The sequence below is a fragment of the Thermothelomyces thermophilus genome, chromosome 7 (genome assembly GCF_000226095.1).
Source record: "Thermothelomyces thermophilus ATCC 42464 chromosome 7, complete sequence".
NCBI classification, from domain to species: Eukaryota; Fungi; Ascomycota; class Sordariomycetes; order Sordariales; family Chaetomiaceae; genus Thermothelomyces; species Thermothelomyces thermophilus.
In genome coordinates this window covers 2,565,449-2,585,840 of record NC_016478.1, presented here as the reverse complement: position 1 = coordinate 2,585,840, position 20,392 = coordinate 2,565,449, and the positions used below count along the sequence as shown (strand labels likewise).

General features: G+C 56.7%; 5 protein-coding genes across 5 annotated transcripts; 1 reads left to right on the top strand and 4 right to left on the bottom strand.

The window, feature by feature from the left end:
- Positions 1–814: 814 nt before the first annotated feature.
- On the bottom strand, positions 815–2,205 carry MYCTH_2312573 (uncharacterized protein). Its single transcript, XM_003667072.1, has 3 exons — positions 1,819–2,205; positions 1,078–1,750; positions 815–1,018 (listed from the first exon to the last, which is right to left on the bottom strand). The coding sequence occupies exons 1-3, from the start codon at positions 2,039–2,041 to the stop codon at positions 964–966; spliced, it is 951 nt and encodes a 316-aa protein (XP_003667120.1). The 5' UTR covers positions 2,042–2,205; the 3' UTR covers positions 815–963.
- An 888-nt stretch (positions 2,206–3,093) lies between these two features.
- MYCTH_2312570 (uncharacterized protein) lies at positions 3,094–5,117 on the bottom strand. Its single transcript, XM_003667071.1, has 5 exons — positions 4,927–5,117; positions 4,795–4,859; positions 3,785–4,722; positions 3,474–3,720; positions 3,094–3,407 (listed from the first exon to the last, which is right to left on the bottom strand). Exons 1-5 carry the CDS (start codon positions 5,041–5,043, stop codon positions 3,356–3,358), a joined length of 1,419 nt encoding a protein of 472 aa, XP_003667119.1. The 5' UTR covers positions 5,044–5,117; the 3' UTR covers positions 3,094–3,355.
- A 1,242-nt stretch (positions 5,118–6,359) lies between these two features.
- MYCTH_2312563 (uncharacterized protein) lies at positions 6,360–9,527 on the top strand. The gene is made up of 6 exons (XM_003667070.1): positions 6,360–6,687; positions 6,765–7,010; positions 7,242–7,344; positions 7,440–8,481; positions 8,563–8,731; positions 8,816–9,527. Exons 1-6 carry the CDS (start codon positions 6,565–6,567, stop codon positions 9,416–9,418), a joined length of 2,286 nt encoding a protein of 761 aa, XP_003667118.1. The 5' UTR covers positions 6,360–6,564; the 3' UTR covers positions 9,419–9,527.
- Positions 9,528–10,275: 748 nt separating this feature from the next.
- On the bottom strand, positions 10,276–13,311 carry MYCTH_2312561 (uncharacterized protein). The gene is made up of 2 exons (XM_003667069.1): positions 11,451–13,311; positions 10,276–11,372 (listed from the first exon to the last, which is right to left on the bottom strand). The coding sequence occupies exons 1-2, from the start codon at positions 13,217–13,219 to the stop codon at positions 10,454–10,456; spliced, it is 2,688 nt and encodes an 895-aa protein (XP_003667117.1). The 5' UTR covers positions 13,220–13,311; the 3' UTR covers positions 10,276–10,453.
- Positions 13,312–15,890: 2,579 nt separating this feature from the next.
- MYCTH_2141082 (uncharacterized protein) lies at positions 15,891–18,348 on the bottom strand. Its single transcript, XM_003667068.1, has 3 exons — positions 17,214–18,348; positions 16,097–17,155; positions 15,891–16,015 (listed from the first exon to the last, which is right to left on the bottom strand). The coding sequence occupies exons 1-3, from the start codon at positions 18,113–18,115 to the stop codon at positions 15,913–15,915; spliced, it is 2,064 nt and encodes a 687-aa protein (XP_003667116.1). The 5' UTR covers positions 18,116–18,348; the 3' UTR covers positions 15,891–15,912.
- Between the last annotated feature and the right edge of the window lie 2,044 nt (positions 18,349–20,392).

Genomic DNA, 20,392 nt, shown 5'->3' with positions numbered 1-20,392 from the left:
TCCCCTTCGCCCCTCCCTCAGGGCTCCGAGGAACACAACCCTCCCTGTGACTTCCATCACAACCACGGTCTTTGTCTCGCGTATCTCCCTCCCATATCCCGAACGAACGAACGAACAAACGAACGAACGAACGAACGAACGGCAACCACTCCACGGCCTCCACTTCACGTCTAACACTGATGCCGAGAACGACGATCGGGCACCATCCCCCAACCGACAACCGGACGATTCAAACGCGCTGGAGGTCTAGCCATGAACGGAATCCACCCTCTCTGCCTCCTATCTTCCCACATATCCATCTGTTTGCTTTCGCCCCGTACCCCTAATTCACAACCTGAAGCCAGCCGACGCCGAAATCACAAGTGCCTCTTTCCTTTCTTAATTATTCACCTCCCAGCTCTTTCCGCCGCTGTTCCCTTCCTATATCCTTCATTTAGGAAAGGCACCCTGTGCCATGAGTCACTGCACGATAAGGGATGTGAAACCTTTAATCTCAACAGGAATATACGATAACACGCAGGGGCACGCATGCTGAAAGGGACTGGAGGAGGCGGAGGAATTCCAGCAACACCTCCCAAAGATCTGCCCGTGAGCGATGCAACTCGACCCCCCTAACCCTGTTGGGTATGAATCCTTCCATCTCATGACTCCGGGTTTGGCAAGTGACAATGTAGATGAGGCACATCCTCGTTTATTTGGCATGTCGAATCGGATGCATACAGGGGCAACATGAACCGAAACCTGGAATATGAAAGGATCGGTGAGATAATATGAAAACAGTCTATATTTGGGGGTCCTAGGAACCACCTCGTCGTTGCTGTATTACGAAAGTCTAGCATAGATAGAGCCTGCCAACCTGCCCACTGGAAAAAGCCCGCCAGCGAATGAAAAACCGCAGCCCGTATATCCCAACCGGAGGTTGAACTCATGTCCTTCCAGACCATGTTGCGCCAGAAACGCCGGTTAATGCTTTGCCGTAACCTTCTCTCCCGTAAGCTTCTCGACATACGTCTTCGCCCTGTGTCCGGGTCAGTAAAGCAGGTTACGACGACAGAGTGAAGGAGTAGCACGACGTACATGTCACCCAGGGCAACCATGCACACCGTCTGCCAGACGCTCAAACCAATGCGGGGCGTGACACCACGGTACAGACCCTTGATGCCGTTGGTCTCGTAAATGTACTTGAACGTGTTGCCGACCGTCATCTTCTTGGGACGGTTGGGGTCATCCTTCTTGCTCTGCATCTCGACACGAATAACCTCAATCGGCTGGTTCCAGGCCGAGAGACCGCCGCCAAGGGCCGAGGCGAGGATCTTCTCGAACGCGTTCAGCTTTTCGCCGTGCTCCTTGCCCGTGATCTTGCGGATGCCCTGCTCGGCGAGCCGGCTCAGGCCGAAGCGGGAGCCCCAGTTGGTCATCTGGCGGATAGCGACGGCGTTGACGCCCTTGTTGATGCCGCGGATGCCCTCGCGGCGGTAGATGTCCATGAAGGTAGCCCAGGTGCCGGGCACCTTCTGACCGGAGGCCGCCACCTTGTGCTTGGTGATCTCGACCGTCTTCATGCAGGTGCAAAAGCCCATGGTCGCGTAGGCCTGAACAACACCGCCAGTCATGCCGCCAATGATGCCGCCACCGAACTCGCTGGCGCCCGCAAGGCGGGCATAGTACTCGGCCTCGGAGGCGACGAAGAGCAGCACGGCGCCCTTGGTCGACGCTTCGATCCACGCCCAGGGGATCAGACCCTGGTAGACTGCAGACGAGAGAACAAAAAGTCAGCGACTGTTTGGAAGAGGAGGAGTTCGGGGCAAAGTAACGCACAGCCGAGGATACCACCACGGTTCCAGATGCGGCCCAGAGCTGCCGCGAAGCCATCGCCGCGGTGAGCCGCCATGGTGGTCTTGGTGACCTCCAAGGGCTGACCGAGGGTGGTGACCTCAAACAAGTTGAGCCCAGCGCCCAGCAGCAAGTTGGAGAACTTGATGGGCTTCTTCTCCAGCTTCTTCGGCGCGGAAGCCGGGGCGGGGGCGACAGCGGCGGACATGACTAGGCGGATGTTGCGACTAAGGGGCCCTGACCAAGGGAATAGGTTGCTTCTTCGCAGGCAAAAGAGAGGGAGCGCGGGGTGATGCGGGAGACGCGGACTTGTTCGGCCAAGAGATGGTGATCGAACGGGTCAACGGCTGCGAGTCTCGACGACTATTCGGAACTTGCGCTGCAAAGAAACAGACAACAGCGACTTGGGGTTGCAGGTGGTGTTTGATGGTTCGGCTCAATCAGGACCCTGGATTTGCACGTGTTACCGATGGAAGCTCGCCATTGTGGAATGGGACTGGCTGGACTGCCCAAAGAGGAGCCGCTCGGGAAAAGCCCTCCCAGGACATCCAGTCTACCCGCGGCAATGCGGGCAATGGGTAATGTGACAGCGGATAAGGGGTCCACACTTACAATCGAGATGCTCTCCGAATGCGGATTGCGGGCAATTGATGCTTAGTTGTTGCAACGACGAGGAAGTTGGGGATACGACCGAGTTATGAAGAGATCGGGCACATTCGGGGGAATTCAACTGCACTTTGGAAGCTGACACCCTGGAGAGCCCGAAAAAAAATTGCTGATAAAGCCTTTGGGGACCCAAATGCTGGTGGTGCTTGCCTGTTCGGGCTCATCGTGCAGGGGCAGGAACTCGGCCTCAACAGACGCTCCTCATTGGCTGGTGAGCACTGACTCGCTCAACGCCTTCCTCGGCACCCTCAACGCAATCCAATTGGGGTTTAAACCAACTTTAACAACAACGGTTTGGGGTAACAATGGCGGTTTCCTACTTGAGTAATCTGGGCGCGACTTGGAACACTCACCGCCGGGCATCTTCTGAGTTCAAAAATAAGTTGCAAAATAGTTTGCAGGTAGACACCTGCCCCTTCATTGAGCACTCGGGCGGTTTTTGAGCTGGCTATCCAGTGGCTTCAGCGCAGACTTGGGTAGGTACTGCCAAGCTGCAGTGCCTCTTGCATGCTGCTCCCAATGTCCGAGGTCGCAGGTTGTGGGGACCAGGGGGCCACTCCACTCAGCCTTGCTGATGCAGTCTGCGACGTCCAGAGCTCTTCGTCTCACAAACTACTGTGTACATAGTAGGGTCGGAATGAGCGCCGTGAAACTTCTATCTTAAGGGCCATCGTACGGAAGCTGTATCGTACAATCGTAATGGATAGCCACCGGCCCCGTCAATCTCCAATGCCCGGGCTGCAGAAACCGCTAGATATCCCATCCATTCTATACATGATATAACCGTAAACGAACCCTTCGCGCCGTGCACCAGCAACCTAACCCTATGCGCGGAATGCGCCTATATTACAGCCATTTACAGCTTATTGCAAATCTCAATCCACTTCTCGGTGGAGAAGCTCTTGGGCCTGTGGACGTTTGTGTCAGCGGGACTATTCAGCGTTGCATCGCCGAAGGGGGGTGCTGTGACTTACCGCTCGATCGGAGCGCCAACAGCGCGGTCGATGATGAGCTGGGGCAGCACACCGATTGCGCGGGACACACCGAAGAGGACAGTGTAGTAGTTGGCCTCAGTCAGGCCATAGTACTGGAGGAGAACACCAGAGTGGGCATCGACGTTGGGGTAGGGGTTCTTGGTCTTGCCGTGCTCGGTGAGAACCTTGGGGGCAATCTTGTACACCTGGCTGACGAGCTTGAACATGGGGTCCTCGGGCATCTTCTCTGCGGAGAGAGTCAATAACAGATTCAGCGGTTATATGGAGCGTAATTGTGTGTTGTTGCTTACCCTGAGCGAACTTGCGCTGAGCAGTGTAACGGGGGTCGGTCTTGCGGAGGACGGCATGACCATAGCCAGGAACGACACGGCCGGCGTTCAAGGTGTCCCAGAGGTACTTGGTGATGGCCTCATCGCTGAGGTCGTCGCCAATGGTCTTCTTCATCTCAGTGAGCCAGTTGAGCACTTCCTGGTTGGCCAGACCGTGCAGAGGACCGGCCAGACCGTTCAGACCAGCGGCAAGAGACAGGAAGGGCGAGCTGAGGGCGCTGCCGACCAGGTGGGTGGTATGGGCGCTGACGTTGCCACCCTCGTGATCAGTGTGGATCGTGAGGTACAGACGCATGAGCTCAACGAAGTCGGGGTTGCTGCCAAAGCCGAGCTGGTTGGCGAAGTTGTAGGCATAGTCCTTGTCCTTCTCGGCGGGGACGACCTTGCCGCCCTTGAAGACGTTCTGATAGATGCGGGCGGCAATGGTGGGGAGCTTGGCAATGAGGTCCATCGAGTCCTCAAAGGTGTAGCCCCAGTAATCCTTCTTGTGCACACCCTTGGCGTAGGCACGGGCGAAAGAGGAGGTCTGCTCGAGAGCGGTGACAGCCATCGAGAACTGGGCCATGGGGTGGAGGTCGGTAGGGCAGCGGTCGATGAGCTCCTCAACGAACTTGGGGATCTCCGAGCGGGCAGCCCAGTCAGCCGAAAGCTCGCGGACCTGCTGCTCCGTGGGGATCTCGCCAGTCAGGAGAAGCCAGAAGAGACCCTCAGGGAGAGGCTCCTTGCCGCCGGGGGCCTTGGGCAGAAGCTCCTGGCACTCCGGGATGGTCTTGCCACGGAAGCGAATGCCCTCCTCGGCGTCGAGGACGGAACCTTCCCACACCAGGCACTTGACGCCACGAGCGCCGCCATATACTTGGTCGAGGGTCACCTTGTCGACGACCTTCGAACCGTGCTCCCTAGATTTCGCGGCAGCGCGTCAGCAAGATGCGCAATGGACAAAATGAGCCTGGCGAGAATGGTATCCGTACTTCCTGAGCGCCTTGATCTGCTCAATCTTCTCGGGCAGGAGCTCAGCGAAGCGCTCCTTCAAGGTCTGCATCCAAGTTACACGGTCAATGGATGATGTCAGGTTGCAGACGTCGAGAAGGGACGAGCTGTACCTGGCTCTTGGAGGAGTAGCATCTCGCGGCCGTGAAAGCAGTGTTCTTGTAAAAAAGCGAGGGCGCCCTCAGAGAGGCCCTCATCGTAGAGGTCGCTAGACGCATAGCAGGAGCCATGGTTGGGATGTGAACTGTGGGTTGGGAAGCTTGGCAATGGGTGAGGAAGGGAAGGAGGAAAAAAGTTTCGGGAGATCGAGCCTTGAAAAAAAATCGCAGCGGATGACGGGAATTGGCGGGCGCCCACCCCCCGGACACATGGGGGTGCTGCAACGGCACGAACCAACCGGGAGTTCGGAAACACGGCTTCCCCAAAAGCACCGACCGCGACCTCAATAAACGTACTGTACGGATTACATGCATCCCGCACATTCACCCACATCGGCTACAATTGCCTAGGCACTGTCCCAAGCAGCTCAGTTGGGTAGGCATCGGCTATCCGAGCTTGACGACGATATTTCCAGATGCGCCTCGTGTAAATGCAGCTATTGCATGCATAGCGCTTGGTAGTTCACGGGGCATTGGTGGCAAGGGAATCAATCATCTTGCTGCAAGTTCATTCACGCTTTTTCGGCCACCGGCAGCTTCCTGGCCGCGCTTCCTCAACTCTCAACAAGAGAAGCGGCCCATGCTCCTTTGGCTTTGCAGGGTGAAAATTGACGTCACGCCCGCTTCAACAACCGCAAGGGCGTCTCCGACCCAATCAGAAGTGGAACTGCGGGACCTCTTGAAGACGCTTCGATCCATCGTATCGCTTTGTTTGACCAAATAGTTTTGGTAGGTTGTAACTGACTGAAGCTCAAGCAATGGTGCCGGGCTGTGTACACGTACTGTGCAAATGCTTTGTTGAGCTCCCGACTTTGTCGGCTTTTCGGTTGCTGCTGGACGACCGGAGGTTTCAAGCGCCATGAAAGCCACCCGGCAGGGCCAGCTGACAGAAAGAGCAGATGGAACCCCAACGCCGGCTTAGTCATACAGCAAAACTCGCTTCGGCGTTGTGGGTCTCGCAGTAAAAGGGTCGGCCGCGGCAGACCAATGTTCAAGTTTTGCCTACCTATCTCCCTCCTCTACCCACGCCCCGCCCTTCTCCCTCCTTCATCCCCAAAAGAACTGCCCCGGTGTTGCTGTTGTTGCGACTTCCATCAGATTTCATCAGAGCGCCGCACCACGACTATATTTTCATCAATCCCAGACCACCAGTAGCCCCAGCGCGTACCTGCTGGCCTTTTAAAGAGGTTGCTTTTCCGCGATCGGTGCAGCAGGTTGAGTGCATCAAGCTTCGCAGGATTATTTGGTTCGCTCGCGATTCTCGCAAGAGAGGCGTGTTCCGGGCCAGAAAAAAACTTTTTTCTGCACCTCTTTCCATTTCTGCAACCGGGCAGACCTTTATTTCTCGCTGGATTCCTGCGCCACTACACTTGCGCTCGTCAGGGTCTCGTAATCCGCTGATCGCAGCCTCGCAAAGAGCGCAGCACCGAAGGCTAGAGAGGTGTTCGATAGCCACCGTACATTCGTGAATTTGCCCAGGACCATCCATGGCATAGACCTTCCCGCCTGGCAACTTGGCTCCCGTATCGCGAAAAGGCGGGCTTCGTCAAGAACTATTATTCCTTGGTCAATCACCACCCGCCAGCATTCACCATGGCATCGACAGTTGTAGCAGAGCTGGAGGCTGGCCTGCAGGCGATGCTCTCGCTGAAGCCTCCTGGGGTATCTGGCTCTCGCATCACGAACATCACGGCGCTATGTGTCGCCAATGTCCAGGTGAGCAACACCGCTCCTTGCGAATTGAGTGGGCCGCCAGTTGCAGTCAGTGCTAACGTTGCTGCTCTTCTTGCCAGTACGAATCGGTCCTTATCCAGAAGCTCTTCACCCACTTCAAGAAAACACCTGGCACACACAAACTAGGAGTACTCTACGTCGTAGACTCTGTAACGAGGAAGTGGTTGGACCAGGCCAAAGCTCAAGGGCAAACGCCGAGTCTCTCGGCGCCAGACGGAACGTTCGCTGCTGGCGTGCATAGAGTAACAGAACTGATACCCATCTTGATGAACGACATCATTGCCACGGCGCCAGAAGACCAAAAGGTACGCAGAGAACATCGCATTGAATGCCACCTGATTCCTAGGAATATACACACGCCAGCAGTATGTGGGGGACAGGCCCAAAAATGACCGTACTCTCGCGACTCGGACCGCGACAAAAGGGGGGGTCATGGGCCAGGGCAATGCATCTCCAGCTTGCCTCGCCTGTGCTTTGAGACCTCGTACTATTGCTGTCGATCATGGATACGTACTCACACGGATTGGTGCTCGTAGGAGAAAATAAAGAAGCTGGTTGATATCTGGGAGAAGGGCCAGACGTTCCCTCCTTCCATGGTCAACTCGTTCAAGGAGAAGCTGAATGCCCCGAGACCAACGAGTAGGTTCACCCTGACATTGTCCTCACCGCTTTGCCTGGCGCATGGCGAAAAGATGGCGTACAATTTGCTCTAACCTTTTTACCCCTGTCGACAGACCAGTCGACAACACCGCCTGGCAGCCCTCCTCCCAACCTCCTAGGCTCGCTTGGTCCTGGCAGCAAACCGGAAGCACCGCCAGCACCGCCAGCGAGCCAGGCCGTTCCCAACAGCATCCTGGACAAGCTCGCGAGCATTGCACGCCAGAATGCGTCGTCTGCGCAGAGTAATCCCAACCTGGCAGCCACTGCGCCTGCGCTGACCCCGGCGCCGGCGTCTAACCCGACCACCGCGCCCGTACTCAATGCATCTGGTGCACCGCCTAGTAATGGCCCTATTCAGCCTGTAAATGTGCCAGGGCTTCCTTACGGCAACAACACCACCACCACTAACAACAACAACAATAACACCAACACCAACAACGCCTTCCCGCCGGCCCCGCCGGCGCAGGCCGGCCCTCCGGCTGCTCCAGTTGCCCCGGCCGCGGCCGCGCCGGTGGCGGTCCCCCCGCCCCCAAGTGGTCCAAGTAATCCAGCTGCCGCGACGGTCCAGCTTGTCGCCGCCTTGGCTGCTCAGGGTATCCCTATTGATAAGATTGCGGGCGTAATCCAGATGATGAACCAGACGGGCGCCCTCGCTGCGCCGGCCCCGCCTCAGATGCCCCAGCCTACGCAGACGGGCTACGCTGCACCTCCCCCCATCCCCGGTGCTGTCCCTGGCCCTGCTCCTTGGGACGCTCGGCCCGAGGGCGCGCGTGATCGCACCGGCTATCGTGACGGTATGAGGTCACCAAACCGGCCAAGGGGTAGGTCCAGGTCACGATCTCCTTCTCGTTGGGATCCCCGGGGCTCTCCAAGGTCGCGTGCGAATGATCGCGGTTTTGATTACGGCCGTCCCGGCTCGCCCGGCCGTAACCGTGCCGATGACCGGGATCGGCGCGGACACATGTCCGAGTATCGTCAGCGGTCACCCCACGGACGTCATGGTGACGGCCCAGGCCAGGAGCCGCCCCAGCAGGAGAAATGGGTCGAGTACGACAACAGCCTCCCTAGCGGCTGCATCAAGGTGTACAGCCGAACCCTTTTTGTGGGCGGTGTAACGTGAGTACCGAGATGGCCATAGCGCAACCTCCCTTATCCGTCTTGTCTGATCGAGACCAGCCAAGCTGACCGGCCCCCTAGTTGCTCCGAGCACGAGCTCCGCGAAATATTCAACCGCTTCGGCTCGGTTCAGACCTGCATCGTCAACAAGGAAAAGCGCCATGCCTTCGTCAAGATGTACTATCGCAAGGACGCCGAGCGGGCAAAGGACGCCATGGAGGATATGCGCGGCCAAGAGTACAACCTGAGGGTATGCGTTCTCCCTCGCTCGTCCCCCCCGAACATTCTGCTTCTAAGTGGCGCCTCTGCTGACAATATACCTACAACAATATAGACACGATGGGGTGTCGGTTTCGGCCCACGGGATTGCAGCGACTACCAGAGCGGTATCAGCGTTATCCCCATCCACAAGCTGACCGAGGCCGACCGCAAGTGGATGTTAACCGCACCCTACGGCGGCTCCGGCGGCCGCCCCATTGTCAGCGGTATGTGCGTCGAGGAGCCCGACATCGAGATCGGTGCCGGGGTGTCGTCCAAGGCCATCAGCCGCCGCATGCAGACCGACAAGGGCGGTAACCACGGCCCAAAGTCGAGCAGACGCGCCGAGGACGAGTCACCTGCTGGCGGATTCGGCGGTGGGCATGGCCACGGTGGCTACATGGGCGGCGGCGGTTCCGGTCCTGGCGGAGGTGGTAACATGGGTGCTGGCGGTCCCTCGGGCGGCCGGTGGCGCAACAAGGGCGGAGACAAGCATCACGGTGGTTTAGCCGGACGCGATCAGAGGAGAGGCGGTGGTAATGGCGATGACCGCAACAATAAGGGTGGAAACAACGACGAACCCATCGTCATGGGTCTGCCCGCGGGTATTACCATGGGCCCCAACGGCATCAACTTACCACCCAACTTCACCTTTGGCACAACTGCCTCGCAACCTTAGGCTCTGGGCATGGCCATGGTTGCGAACGGTGCCCTTAATGATGGCGCAGTCATGACTGGGGTCGGAAACACGGGTGTTCTCTTAACAAGACATTTGTGATTGCGGCAATGAGAGGAGGGTTTAGTGATAAGGGATTGTTGTCAAGAGAGAAGAAAATGGGGAGATCAGGTCAGGACCGCGGGAATGGGGTGCGAACCGGGTTTTGTCTTCCTGGCGTTCAGGGGGATTGGGGGTGTTTAGGGACGCTCACGTCTCCAGCTCGGGGAGGGAAAAAAAAGTTCACTTTCCAATAAGGAGGTTTCATGGCTCTTTCCTTTTTTCCTTTCCTTCTTCTAGATTCATCATTGCTGCTGCATGTGTATACACAATTTTTTTTTTTTTTCGTTTCTTCATTTCTTTCCTTGGCACTACCTGTCACCGGTGGGGGGAGAGAGGGTGGCTTCAGAACGACATCATGTGGCATCGGCCGGCTAGTTCAGGGAAGCGTTGAATTGAAACTCCTAGAGCGTCGCCTCAGGCCTGGCACCGGGGAGTGCCGAACGTGAGAGAACCTGGTGGGTTTCAGGTTTCGGGATGACGCTGTGATCTTCTGTCGTGGGAATTGCTTCCCTGTAGAAATAATGCCCAACAAACCCTGCCACCATCTGTTCCTGGGCGCACTGGTGTGTGTCTAGGGTATGCGAGGGATTCCGTTTTCTTCCACTGATGAGCACTGCTGAGTCGCTCCCAGAACGTTCCACGAGCACCAAACGGAGGTTTCACAACTGGTTCCCCTGAGCAGTGTATGCTTACCTTAGACGACTTAGACGACAACCAATGATTCTAAAGATAGCTGGACAGCAAGAGATTCGGTGAGACATGATTTCACCAAAGAAAGAGAAAACCGCCATAGAACATGATCAGCACCAAGGAGAAAGCTGGATGTGATGACGAATGTTTGGTTCCTACATGCCTAGATACGCGCCTCGCTCGGCTCGCAGCAAAATCTACAATACAACAACAACAATATGACATTCCCTCTCCTTACAGACGGACCTACTCCTCTTCCTTAAGAAGATAGTCGTCTCCCAGCTCCCAATCCACCCCTTCTTCCTCGAGACGAAGCCTAGTCATCTCGTCCACAAAGATATCCAGGCTCTTGTTCCTCGCGTGCAACTCTCCAAGACCGGCGACCTCCTTGGGCGGCCGGAGCGCGATTCCGTGATGATCCCGCCTCCTAGCCAAGAAGGGCCTCGGCGGCTTCCAAGCCTCTTGCTGCATCGCCTCCCACCGCGCAAGCAGCGGCTGGCGCGGGTCCTCGTTGAAATGCATGTCACGGCGAAAGAGGTTGGTCTCTGCATAGCGCGGGCCTTGGACAACGCCGATGGTAGGGTTGGGGTGACGTTCTAGTTGCAGATTGTCGAGGTAGGCTCGACCTATAGCCGACCCGAGCTGTGATACGATGGGCCGGCCCTCGGCGTCGTGAGTAGGGGGTGGGGGATCGGGATGGGGGATGATGGCGACCGGGCGCTGTATGATCCTGAAGCCCGTCGACCCTTGGATGGGGACCTTCATGATCGATGTCGGCTGCTCCTTCTCTTCGTCTATGGAGAGCATGAAAACGCGGCCGCTTGCATCACCGACGACCAGGCGGGACTTGTCCGGGGAGAACATGCCGGCCGTGACGGGTGCCGGGGCCTCTAGCAGGTGGCGGACTAGCGGGCTTTTCAACGAGCGGATATTCCAGACTTTGACGACCCCGTCCGATGACCCGGTATAGAATCGGTCCGGCGTCGTTCCCCAGGCGGTGAACTTGACACCGACGTCCTCACGCTCCCGATCGCCGCGGTATTCGTCGATGGGTTCACCATGGCGAAGGACGTGGATCGGCTTATCGCTTAGCGCTGTATCCCATACGTAAGTATTGCCGTCCGTACAACCGGCCGTCACATAGCAAAACGAGAAGCTATTCGGCCTGGGAGAAAGTCAGTAAAAAAAAAAAGAAAGAAAGAAAGAATTGCGTCGAGCGATTTTGGGCCCATGGCAGACTGACATGATTGTAAGCTCGTTCACATCAACAGCCGGACAGTCTAGCGTCATGATGGGGCTAAACGCCTTGACGCCGAACTGGTCCCTGTCGGCCGGCCGGAAGACCCTGATCTGGGTACGCACACTAGGCTCCAGGTCCTGACCCAACGGCGACGTAGCCGCGATGAAGCTCTCTTGGGTCGGGTGCCAGAGCACCTCGAAGACGTTTTGGGTCGTCGCAGACGTGACGCGCCACCTCTCCCCGGTGACGCCGTCCCACAGACACAGCTCGCCCGAATCCCGCCGGTCCTCGGGGATGTCGTTATCGTCCCCGGTCCGGCTCCGAGGCGAGTACCCGACGAGGAGCAGGTGCCTGACCTTGGGAGCCAGGCCCCACTGCATCGTCGCGGGGTAGTACGCCCACTTCTCGGTAGACACTTCTTTGCCCCTCTCGTCAGTAACGCGGGAGCACGAGTACGACCGGAAGCGGCTCCCCGAAATATCGGTAGGATCAATGTCGTATACACGAACCGCATCGGCGGCGACGTCGGCCGCGGTAGCAACCATGCCGGATTCGTGCTTGGATGCGACGACGAGATTGACGTTTCCGTCGTGCCTCCACTCGCCCAGGAGAGTCATGGCGGCGCCCGACGAGTCTGCCTTCCAGATCTTCACCGTCCGATCAAAAGAGGAAGTATAAGCCCTGTCATGGGCCGCGTCGTAGTCGGAGGATACGACCGAGGAGTAGAGCCATGGGTCCTGACTCTGTCGCATTGCCTCGGTCGAGTTCTCTCCTTTTTCGACGATGGGTCGGACGATCCGATGCTCCGGATAGGCCCGAAGCGTCAGCTCAGAACACGAACCGAGCACCAGGTTGCCTGGCTTGTTGTATTGCTGATTATGGGCGTCGGAGTGCTCGGTCGTGCCGCAAATGAAGCCGTCGTTGGAGACCCAAGTGATGGTGAATATGTCACCGGCGCAGCCCGTCCACTCGGCTCTCTTCTCCAGATCATCCTCACGACATTTCCGGAATTCGTTGGTGAAGTTCTCGAGACGCCTCATCGAACCTATGCCCCGCTGTCCAGATATTTCTCTTGCCAGCAGTAGAGAGTGAACCCTACTTGACCGAATCAGACCGCCTCGCTGGTCGTGGCCATCCCTCCGAACAGAGAGGATTGCCGGCGCGGAGGTGGTATTCTGGTCCAAGAGGTCGCGGATCAGATTGTCCACATCCTCCCTTACCCTCCCCGGAAGGGCCTCCCGCTCGAAGGCGTCCAAGACCGCTGGGATAAACGTCGGATTCTTCCTAAGCACCTTGTAGAGGTCCTTTTTCGGGTCCTTTCTGGGCGTCTTTGGTAGCCGTAGCGTCCGGCGCGTCAGGTGCCGGAGGTATCTGATCTCATCGCCCGAGAAATCGACGTGGAAGGCAACAGGGTTGGCGAGTTCGGTAGGGTCGAGGCCGATGAAACCCCGGGTGCCGGCGATGATTGACTTCCTCTGCGCCGCTGTTACGTAGGGGCGTCGTCGCAGGGAGAACCACGTCGAAGCCGACTCGGCCGTTCCTCGTCCTCGCCAGACCGATGCATGAGCCTCTGCCCTCCAGTCATGCTGTGTGCTTCGCTGCTGTTCTGTAGACGCCAAGGTTAAGGCTGGTTTGAACGGCGGGGGTTGCGCGGTGGGGAGCGCAGGTTGCTCGGCTGGAGATACTGAAGGCGCTGGCTCTCGGATCGCGGCTTGGGGTGACCTGATTGCTAGTGCGGACGGACTAGCTCGTGGCAACTGGGGCGGAGGCATACTAGGTGCGGCAGCACTGGGCGGTCGGAGTGCGGCCCCGGGCGAGGCAGACGGCGATTCAGAAACCTTTGGCGGTAGGATCCCGCCGGGCAGCTGCGGCGCGGGTGGCTGCCCGGCACTGGGATTTTGGGGGCGCGCCGGGGGCTTTGGGCCTATCTCATTGTTGTCTTCGTCATCGTCAATGATTATGACCTCCGGGGGAGTGGTCTTTGACGCTTTGGCTGTAGCCCGGCTTGTTTGCGGCGCCGAGCGCGCTCCGTTCGGTCGACTGAAGCCATCCGAGGGCACCGGTGATGGGATTGCGGGTACAGGAATTGGTGTGGTTGAGATCTTGGGGGGAGGTAAGGGTGCCAAGACGGCGCGGGATGGCTGAGGTTGGTGTAGTGGTAGGTCCGGGACTGGAATCGGGACGGGCGTCTCAACTCGAGCTCGGAAGGTCGAGGCTGCCGTGGTGCGCGGGGGAGCGTAGGGACGAGAGGATTGGGTCGGAGGGGTCTGAGACCACGCGCTAGGGCGGAGAGGAGGGACGAGCTGGTGGTAACCCTGCGCAAGAAGGCCGAGTTAGCTTTCAAGGCCACTCTTGCTGGCTCGATTCTTCAGAACTGCCCGGGGAGGCAGCCGCTGCCATACAAACAGGGCCGTAAAGGTAGCCCTGAGACTGGAATTGGCGGCATCGAAGCCGAGCAGAAGCGGTGGGGTAGCAAATGGACCGACCGGTAAAAGGAATTGACACTTACTTGCTTCCCTATCGAGCCTATCGAGTGGGCGTCCGATTTCTGGCGGTGCAGGAGGGGGGAGTCCGGGGCTGGCGTTTGATCGAGCCGGACTCGCTTCGTTGGCGGTTCGGATACGGCATCGACCCCGAGCAAGGCCGCCGTGAAGGCCGCCGAGAAGGCCGCCGACGGGGTTGAGGTAGGGGGACCCAAGGCCTGCCTAGAAGTACCGGTTAACAGGGATGGCTCGCTCGACAGTACGACATGTATGGCGGCAACTTCGCGAGGCGGGAGAATGGCGGGCTAGCATGTATGTATGTACAGTAGTCGCGGTGGCGGTCGGGCTCATCGCGGCAGCCGGGCAGCAAGGCATCGGCCGCCCTACAGCAGCCATTTGAGCTCCCCGAGGCCAGTAAACCACGCGCCATCGAAGAATGTCGTCGTTTAGGATATTCTAGTAAACTAAAAGAAACGCGTACATTATAATCACGCGTCAGTAACGCTTTTTACATACCTCGATTCCATTAAAGGTTGTTTAGGTCCGTTGTCGTGTTAGCTGTTAAAGTTTAGTCGGTTAAATTAAGGGCTAAGGGAAAATAAACTATGTATTACACTAAACAATCATTTACTGATAAGATAACTAGATTGGATGTATTTTATTTTACGTAATTTATAAGTAAAACTAATTAATTACATAATGTTATATAATTATACTTTAAAAATACTAATATATTATTATATCTAAATAGTAGTATATTTTTAATATTCATACTAAGTATATAATCTACATATTATTAGAGCATATAATGCTTAGATTACTCCTAATGTAGCTATAGGAAACACTTCGTAAACGCTTGGTACAAGGCCATCAAGTGGTAAGAGGTTAATTGCTCTTCTAAATGCGAAAGGGAGAAAGGAAACGGAAGGACATGATCATGTAAAATCGCTATCAATCGACTTGCGATCGATGGTGGCCAATGCCTTTGTTAACCTCCGTTATAGAACAGCTCGGCTCTCCTCTCCTTCTGTAATACGCATTAGAAGGCCAGAGCTAGGGCTATATATGCAAAGGAGCCATCGAGGCTCCCTAACTTGAACCTGGAAGGGCGGATCAACTTTAGCAAGAATCAACGAGAGCATTTACTTGTCTTATCTTTTTAGGGGACTTACTTCTTCTCCCCGTACAGAGTTCAGAGAGGTAAGCGTGGTCGCGAACGGCTTATGCCTTGATCCGCGACTTTCACAAGCCAGACCTGCTATATCTTTAAACATGGCAACGAAGGGCCCTTAACAACACGAGCCGGGTAGGGATAGTACGAAGTATAGGGCTTGTCGTACCTTAGGACAGGACAAATGAGTGCCTATCTCGTTCTTTTACGTTAATACGTAGCAACCGGCCTCACTCCCCCTCTTAACGACTGTCCATTGCGACATTTCGCACATTCAAGCTATTATCTTTTCAGCGTTGCGAGCGGTATGTGCATCGTAGCCGTTCGAACAACATACCTCAAGCCTCCGGCTCGAAGCGACCTTGAGCAAAATACGTCATCGTAGACCCATGTCTTAGCTTCAAATAGCGCCAGGGCACATCCTCTTCCCTTGAATCCGCCAGTGAGCGATCATAATGGTTCTCTTGCGACCAAAGATGCGAGCGGGCTTTTGTATGCAATTGTGGCGTGCTTTCAGAGGCCCCCGATTCCCCCCACAAACGCAGTGCATTCGCAAGACCTCGAACCACTGGCACAGAGCCGTTCACGTGATAACGCGACATCTCCATGGCAATGTAAGCTTACGTAGCCCACCGTAGACATATATCCCTTTAAAGTAATGAATACACAAACCGCTAGGGGTTCTATAGAGTAAGTAACAACAATATATTCAGAATGAACCTTTTCATTGCAGCCACATCGCCCATTGGCCCACTCATCCAAGAGATATAGAAGAGATATAGGACCAAAAAAATCGGTAGGTAGGATAGGATTAGAGCTTGGGCTTCACATTTGCATTGGCAGCAATCTCCTCGTACATGCGGTCAATCTCCTTCCGGAAGGCCCTGGCCGCCTGGGGCCGCTTAAGCTTGAGCCTGTTTTTTTGGTCTCATGTTAGCAGAGAGAGCAGAGAGAGAGAAAGAGAGAGGAGCGGATGGAAGGATGGAAGGGCATACGTAGGGGTCAACAGCTCGTTCTCAATGGTGAACGGCTCAATGTCAAAGATGCAGTTCTTAACCTTCTCGAAGCTGTTGAACTTGTGGCGTGTGCCGATCTGGTCCAGCAGCTTGAGGAAGGCGCCTTTGACGCGCGGGTCGTTGGCGGCCTCGCGGAGGGCGTCCTTGTCCTCGGCGGCAACGGATTTCTTGAGGATCTTGCTGGCATAGGGGGCGAAGGTGACCGGGTCGATGCCGAAGACGGCGACGAGGCACGACTCCTTGGGGTCGCCGTGGACAAAGGCGGTGGCGATCAGGTTGGTGGCGCCCATGTAGACGTTCTCGATGCGCTCGGGCGAGATGTACTCGCCTTGGGCGAGCTTGAGCACGTTCTTCTTGCGGTCGATGATCTTGAAGCGGCCCATCTTGTCGACCTCGACGATGTCGCCCGTGTGGAACCACCCGTCGGGCTCGATCGCCTTGGCCGTCTCTTCCGGGTTGCGGAAATACTCCCGGAAGATGACGGGTCCGCGCATCAGCAGCTCGCCGCGCGGGTTCGGCTTGTCCTCGACCGTGTAGTCGTAGTCGGGCACCGACTCGATGCAGAGCTCGACCGACGGGCACGGGGGGCCGATGTTGCCCGTGGTGAAGTCGCCAGGCAGCTGGACGGTGCCGACCGCGTACGTCTCGGTCATGCCGAAGCCCTGGACAAAGTTGTTGCCGAAGGCGGCGCGGAGGAACTGGTGAACGTCCGGGTCCAGCTGGGCGCTGCCGCTGACCATGGTCCGGGCGCGCTGCAGACCCACCGCCTTGAGGACCTTGGGGGTCCAGATGCGGTCGTACAAGAAGTGCTTGTTGGTCGCCTGGCCCGGGGGCAGCTTCATGTTGGCCTTCTTTGTGTCGATAACGCGGCGCGACAGCGCTCCCTTGAACCCGTCGGCCTGGATCGTAGCCGCCTGGATGGCCGAGTTGATGCGGTTGAACAGGCGGGGCACCGACATGAATCCCGACGGCCGCAGTATCTTCATGTCCTCAATCAGGCCGGGCGATGTCGCCATGGAAATACCCGATGCTAGCACCCTCGGCCAGCGCAGTCTGGTCCGTCATACGGCCATAGATGTGGGCCAAGGGAAGGTACGAAATGTGAACGTCGCCCGGCGAGACGGTCTCGTTCGTGCGGGCCGCGGTGATGCCGGCCACGCCGTTCTTGTGGGTGATGAGGACGCCCTTGGGGTCGCCCGTGGTACCGGAGGTGTAGTTGATGGTCAGGACGTCGTCGGCCTTGGGTGGGCGCATGGCGCGGCCGGAGCGAGCGCCGAGCGCCTCGACCTCGGCCATGGAAAACACCTGGATGCCGACGCTGGCGGCGGTGGCATTGAGCAACTCCCTCTTGGAGTGGCCTGGCGCCTCGCCGGCATCGAGGGGGTCGAGCGAGATGATGATCTTGAGCGAGGGGACGCGCGGCGCCAGTTTCAGCAGGGTCGGGATATGGGGCAGCGAGCAGGCAATGGCCGTAAGCCCGCTGTGGTTGATGATGTACTCGCTCGTCTCGGGGCCGAGCGTCTCGTACAGGGAGACGGGCCACAGGGACTGCGAGAGCAGCGCCAGCTCGGTTATCTGCCACTCGGGGCGGTTCTGCGCCCACAGGCCGACGCCATACTTGTCCTCCTTGACGCCGAGCCGGTGGTGCAGCTCGACGATACCAGCACCGAGGTTCTTCCTCCGCTCGGCCACCTCGGCGTACGTCAGCCAGACATACTTGGGCTCAAACGTCCTGGTGGTGGGATTCCAGGGCCTCCACCCCAAGCACTTGTTCTTGGGATACTGGGCGACCGAGTTCTCAAACAGGTCGTGAACGGTCCTGTGCGCAGGGTCAAACGTCTCCAGCAGCGGGCCGTTTTGAAAGCGCCAATGGCGGTAGATCGGGGTGCGGTTCGGACGCTCGGTGCCGGGGATCGGGAGCGCGTACGGCGAGCCCGCTGGGGGCGGTGTCGCAAGCTCCCTGATGTACGCCCTCGTGTCCTGTTTGCTGGGAGCCATGGCTGGGTGCGGTGCTTGGGGTCTTGGTCCGATCGGGAGCGAGAAGGTGCTTGCGTGGTTGGGGAGACGGGCTCGCAATGCCCAATAACGATATTTGGAGCGGGAGAGGACGCGACGGAGGAGACGAGGCCCTGCGCGCGACGGTCACGTCACAGATTTCTCGGTTGTGGCGTTGGTGAAAAGATATCCAAAGGCGCGCAAGGGGAGAGTCAAAAACTCCGAGCGATTCTCTCCTTTTCCGAACAAGAGTCGGCATTCGGTAGCATGTGGTTTCGCTTTGGAGACGTCCGTGGGCCGAGTGCGACAGGGATGGGCGGCCAAGCAGGGAGCGGTTGTTCGTCGCCATTTTGAGATCCAGCCGACGGGTACTTCGCCTCAAACGGCAAGACGTTGCTCGCCGCACAGGCGACACTGAAAGGGCGCATATTGAAACTCGGCGATGAAGTAAAATTATAGGCGTATTTTTTGTCCAAATCTGGAGATTTAGACCTTCTCAAAAAAGCGGAATTTCAAGTCAACATCGCGAATATGCAGAATTATGCTGTTAAGTTCCGCGTACCTGTCGGCCGAGTGCACCGAGGGTCTGCCTCGGTTGACACGCTTCATGTGTGGGGTCGGGGTGCCAGTTGTGGAGGTTGTGGAGGAGTCGGGCTTAGCAACCGACAAAGGACGACTGGTCAAGATGGTGAACGTGGGCGGGACCCTTCCGAGGACTGCTGTTGTGGGAAGGGAAGGGGGGCGCACTCCAACTTGGCACGGCGTAACTTTCCGTTCTTGGACTTATACAGAGGCGATAGCGGGAAGGTGCGCGTGTCTACACGACAAGAACACCACGGTCTCAATATTAGTCGCAACACCCTCTCCGATGTACTACAGTGAGTATGTAGGTACCTGATGTAGGTATTATATACGTACAACGGCGCCGCCGTGGGAGGCACCAACAGCCCGATTCAGATGATCGAACAGGCTCCAAATTGCTTGCATGTGATGGATCTGCGCTTGCTTTTCGGAGGGCCAGGTACACTACCTTAAACGGACGTTGTGCATATTTACATGCATACCTGATTGCCGGGAAGAAATCAGTTGATTTAGCGAATACATTTGCGAACTGGGGACGCGACACACAGCTACTTGTCCCCATTGTGTAGTTGTTAGTTCATCTCAGCATCGTCATTGGTAACCGCTCCCTCGGACTGATAATACCTCGGCTGGGCAACCCATGCCCCTGATATTTTCTTGACGAATCTGGTTGTAACGTCGTGGCATGTAACTATGTATTTAGCATGGTTCCACAGTGCCCACAGCAGCTTTGACCCCGCGATTCATCCACTGGGGTATTGGCTTGGCTCTAACGCACGGTCCCTCGCTATCACTCGAACATCCCAAATCCTCGAGTGAACATGACACTGAAAAAGCCTCCAAAAGACGGCAGTCAAAGAGGAACTTTCAAAATATTTGACTGGATATGCTAGATGTGTCTCCACCATTGTATGGTTGACTAGATATCTTGTCAACTACACCTCCGTGAAAACTAAGGACGCCCTACTATAGTAAGAATGTGGTGTCAAAGAGCTTGCTGTTTCGCTAAACAGAAAGCGTCAAACAAAGGGGGGGGGTTGGGGGGTAGGGAAGAAATAAAATAACGATAAAAATCTGAAACCAGATTCTGGCTACATAGCGCTCCCAGGTAGTGGCTATTGTTTCCTCCAGGCCCTGGATATCTTTGAACGCATTTCCTGTGCCAATTCAATTACCTCAATCCAGAGTGAAGCTTTCTTCGCACACAAGAGTCCCTGCCAAAGGCTACCTCCATCGATCCAGTATGTCTTGTTCACGAGAATGAGAGCATGCCTTGCGCTTTTGAGTGGCGGCTCGTTCTGGACATTCAACATGAATCTACGTCCGTACTCAAGTAGGGTGGTATTTAATACCCGCCAGCGCAGCGATCACGCTTTAGCGCCAAGAGAACGGGATCGCATCTGCCGGCGTCAATGCCAACGTCGTGATGCGCTGCGATTTCAGCCTATCGCTTGCGCTGTCTTCATTGGTTCTGCCGCCCGGTAACCGTAACATCCGCGACAACGTTCGTGGGGATCTCTGTTTCAGGATGGCATGTATAGATTGCGTCGACAAGCGAAGCAGCTCGTACGAGACGTTCGAGATTCGGGTCGACTTGTGGGCTGCCAAATGCCCATGATCATTCATTTCTGGCGAATATCTCTCGTTTCGCTCCCGGCCCCGGTTCTCTCACCTTTCCTGTAGTTCTTGGCTTTTGGT

Coding starts and splice junctions, on each gene's coding strand:
- MYCTH_2312573 (XM_003667072.1), bottom strand. CDS start 2,041: ATGTCCGCCGCTGTCGCCCCCGCCCCGGCTTCCGCGCCGAAGAAGCTG. Junction 1,751..1,818: donor CCGTGGTGGTATCCTCGGCT/GTGCGTTACTTT, acceptor TCTCGTCTGCAG/TCTACCAGGGTCTGATCCCC. Junction 1,019..1,077: donor ATGGTTGCCCTGGGTGACAT/GTACGTCGTGCT, acceptor ACCCGGACACAG/GGCGAAGACGTATGTCGAGA.
- MYCTH_2312570 (XM_003667071.1), bottom strand. CDS start 5,043: ATGGCTCCTGCTATGCGTCTAGCGACCTCTACGATGAGGGCCTCTCTG. Junction 4,723..4,794: donor CAGATCAAGGCGCTCAGGAA/GTACGGATACCA, acceptor CGCGAAATCTAG/GGAGCACGGTTCGAAGGTCG. Junction 3,408..3,473: donor GTTGGCGCTCCGATCGAGCG/GTAAGTCACAGC, acceptor AAACGTCCACAG/GCCCAAGAGCTTCTCCACCG.
- MYCTH_2312561 (XM_003667069.1), bottom strand. CDS start 13,219: ATGCCTCCGCCCCAGTTGCCACGAGCTAGTCCGTCCGCACTAGCAATC. Junction 11,373..11,450: donor GTGAACGAGCTTACAATCAT/GTCAGTCTGCCA, acceptor ACTTTCTCCCAG/GCCGAATAGCTTCTCGTTTT.
- MYCTH_2141082 (XM_003667068.1), bottom strand. CDS start 18,115: ATGGCTCCCAGCAAACAGGACACGAGGGCGTACATCAGGGAGCTTGCG. Junction 17,156..17,213: donor CCGGGCGACGTTCACATTTC/GTACCTTCCCTT, acceptor GCGCTGGCCGAG/GGTGCTAGCATCGGGTATTT. Junction 16,016..16,096: donor AACGAGCTGTTGACCCCTAC/GTATGCCCTTCC, acceptor CCAAAAAAACAG/GCTCAAGCTTAAGCGGCCCC.
- MYCTH_2312563 (XM_003667070.1), top strand. CDS start 6,565: ATGGCATCGACAGTTGTAGCAGAGCTGGAGGCTGGCCTGCAGGCGATG. Junction 7,345..7,439: donor GAATGCCCCGAGACCAACGA/GTAGGTTCACCC, acceptor CCCTGTCGACAG/ACCAGTCGACAACACCGCCT. Junction 8,482..8,562: donor CTTTTTGTGGGCGGTGTAAC/GTGAGTACCGAG, acceptor CCGGCCCCCTAG/TTGCTCCGAGCACGAGCTCC.